The following is a 3,201-nucleotide window of genomic DNA, read 5'->3' as shown; positions in this document are numbered from 1 at the left end:
ATTTTGACTTTGGCAAATTTTGTAGAACTGTTGTGGCTCACATTTGATTTAACTTTTCTGCAATCTTACTTCAAACTTTGAAGTTTTTTCTAGAAAATAATTCCAGAAGTGTATCATTCTAGAAATATTGAGGGTGTTTTGTGGTTTAAAAAACCCATTCGTAGTTCATGGTCTCATCTGCAAGCTTCAATGGGAATTTTTATCTTTGGATTTGCTGTTTTTGATAGATTTACACAATTTTTTTTACAAATTTACAGATTTACAGATTTACAATTTTTTTTTTTATTTCCGATTTTCAGCGTAATAGTAGTAAAGTAGGCTCTAGGTTCAAAGTAGAAGCGCTCACCCTAGAAAGATAAATTTATTCAAGATTTTTTTTTTGTGTTCTCCGAAAGCAGGAATGCAAACGCAATTGAATCCAAGACGATTTTCAGAATATTTTCAGATAAAGACTTCAACAAGACTGTTTTCATTTATCGTTTGAAGCAAATATTATTTCCAAACCAGACTTAAACATACGTTAGGACACAACGATGACGTCTTAAAAGCTGACTTTGTGATTACATGGTGCTCATTTTTACTTGTGTATTTAACATTTTTTTTAGGCAATCAATAGATATTGTTAACAAGTTTTCTTAACTTTTGGAAAAGTGAAACATTTTTTGTATTCCATTTAAAAATTTATTTCACGAAACAATATTGATATCTACTGTGGTCGTGAGAAACCTTTTCATAATCAAACTTCACAGTTGACCAACTGTTATACACTAATTAATTGTGTACATTCAGGCGTTTAAGATTCGCTGCTTTGAGTACGCTTCACAACGGTCACCAGAAAGCCACCTTCCAGCCTCAAAGTAACCTCGTGGTACAACCGAAGCTGCTCCATTCGAAGTCGGGTGGAAAGTTTGAAATTTCGAACCACATGGCTTACAATCGCCTTCATCGAAAGCATCGCGTACCGATAGCCGATACAATTCCTCGGTCCTCCAGCGAATGGAATAAAGGCAAACGGATGTTGATTGGAAATCTCTTTTGCCAAAAATCGATTCGGATTGAATTGATTTGCTGTTGGACCCCACAGATCTGGCCGTCTATGAAGAACGAAAAGATTAATAAGGATGGTGACTCCGGCCGGGATTAGCGGAAGACCCTGCCCAAGTTGAATTGGTTCCAAAGTTTGCCGTCCAACCATTGGGGCAACCGGAAACAGACGGAGGGTTTCTTTAATGACTGCTTCGAGATAGGACTGACTTTTGAGTGAGTTGTAGTTTAAGGGTTCGTCACTTCTTGTGTAAATGGCGTTCAACTCTAGGAAAACCTTCTCTTGAATGTCGGGATTCATGGCAAGCATCAGCAACACGAAAGATGACTGAAGAGCTGACGTTTCGTTACCCTTGAAAACAATGTTAATGAAATAAAAATACTATTTTAGAGGAAAAGAAATTATCTTACCGCTCCTATAATTGTGTAGATGTGATTTTGAATTTCATCCAGTGAAATTTTCTGTTCATTGCGTTCCATCTGCAGCAGTTGATCGACGAAAATTCTGGGCTTCCGATCGAATTCTTTATCTTCAAGATTTGTTAGAAACATGTTCGTTTTCATTGATTCCCTTTTTTGTTTGATTACCTGAAAACAAAAAAAAATATAAATTATTAAATCCAAATTGAGATGATTGCATGAAATGACTAACCGGTTCAATCAAACTTCTCATTTTCGCTCGAATTGCTTGCTGTCTTCTGTAAGATTCAGATCGACGATAAATCCACTCGTTGTAGAATGCCAGTTTGAATACTCTTGCGGATAGAATTCCCAACAATTCTTCTAGAATGTTACAAAACTCAATAGTTTTGGGATCCGATGCAATATCGCTTCCCAAGGAACTTTGGCATATCATTTGTAAAGTGCAGTGGGATGTGAACGGAAGCAAATCGATCTCACTTCGGCTTCTGGAGTTTCCTAGAGCCTCAACTAAAGCTCTAGCACACTGATCAAAGATCGACACAAATCCTGATAGAATTTTTTGGTTGAAAGCTGGATTCAACATTTTTCGGTATTCTTTCCAATCAATGTCTAGAAACAAATTTCTATAATTAAAACAAAATTTTTAATTATGATATTTAAGAAATTTACACGATGCCGACAGTAATCCGTAATCGACTTCCAGAAATTTATACATGAAAGGTTTCTCCTGACACACGTTGCTGTTGAGCACTTGTTGGATAAGATCTGGATCCCCGACACAAATCAACTGCCGGATTGCAATGTCATACCGGAAGCATCGCGGGAACTGACGAAAATGGTCACATATCAATTGGAACGTGTCACACTTGCTTAACCCTGCAAAAAGAGCCAAGTTTCCTATCACTGGATAACTTGAGGGAGTTGGAATGGTTCTTAAATGAAAACTGTCACTGTTTAAGAATCGTTTTACTAGAAAGATTAATAAACCGATTAGAATCACAAAGGAAATCATTTCACTACTAAGCAAAACAAACTCTAATATTCGACTAATGGGATGAATCGGACACCTTTAGCTTTTATTCGCTTTTTTCAAAAGTGCACTCATTGACCTGCCAATGATCTGGGAATAAGGCAAGCCGCTTGGGATCAAGAGTTGTCCACTTGAGGCATAATTGAAGTTTTACCGGGAAGAAATGATACTCGAATGCATGACATCATGAGAAGAAATGGTTAGAGTACCATTTCTAGCTCCAAATGAAGTCTAATCAAAGATTATTTTATGGATCATAATGACATATGAAACAAAACAAGCTATGAAACATATGTATATTTTTACATAGGGTAAATGTACCCGACCTTGGCATCTAAGGCATGGTTTACCCTTTTTTCGACATTCTTACCTTCCTGTTGAGTGCACCATATAACATCCTTTGAAAAATTCACTTGCTTAGAGTTCAACAAAAATATGTTTTCTCTATGGAACTTTCATTAATGTGAGTAAAATGCATGCAAAGTACTCACTGCGGTGCTCCAATTACTTGGCCGCCGTACCAATTGTTTGCCGTTTCGATGATCCGATTCTTGACCACCAGCAAAGTGCAATAGATCTTTACCAACAATGCCCAATTGACAGTTAACAAAATCGTTGGCTATTCTGAATATAAGGCCACTGACAGAATGACGTCAGCTGAGCGTAAAGTTCTATGCGACGATGGAACACCGGGCTTCACTCAT

At 37.1% G+C, this 3,201-nt stretch overlaps 1 protein-coding gene across 2 annotated transcripts; it reads right to left on the bottom strand.

The window, feature by feature from the left end:
- Positions 1 to 461: 461 nt before the first annotated feature.
- Positions 462 to 2,499, bottom strand: LOC129755729 (cytochrome P450 4C1-like). Of its 2 annotated transcripts, none has more exons than XM_055752351.1 (4): positions 2,277 to 2,499; positions 1,697 to 2,090; positions 1,456 to 1,632; positions 462 to 1,396 (listed from the first exon to the last, which is right to left on the bottom strand). In XM_055752351.1, exons 1-4 carry the CDS (start codon positions 2,477 to 2,479, stop codon positions 794 to 796), a joined length of 1,377 nt encoding a protein of 458 aa, XP_055608326.1. In that variant the 5' UTR covers positions 2,480 to 2,499; the 3' UTR covers positions 462 to 793. The 2 variants fall into 2 exon arrangements, with proteins under 2 accessions (XP_055608326.1, XP_055608325.1); XM_055752350.1 differs by having other exon boundaries at positions 466 to 1,396; positions 1,697 to 2,076; positions 2,137 to 2,499.
- Between the last annotated feature and the right edge of the window lie 702 nt (positions 2,500 to 3,201).

The sequence above is a fragment of the Uranotaenia lowii genome, chromosome 3, assembly GCF_029784155.1.
Source record: "Uranotaenia lowii strain MFRU-FL chromosome 3, ASM2978415v1, whole genome shotgun sequence".
Lineage (NCBI taxonomy): Eukaryota > Metazoa > Arthropoda > Insecta > Diptera > Culicidae > Uranotaenia > Uranotaenia lowii.
This window is presented reverse-complemented; position numbering and strand designations above follow the sequence as displayed.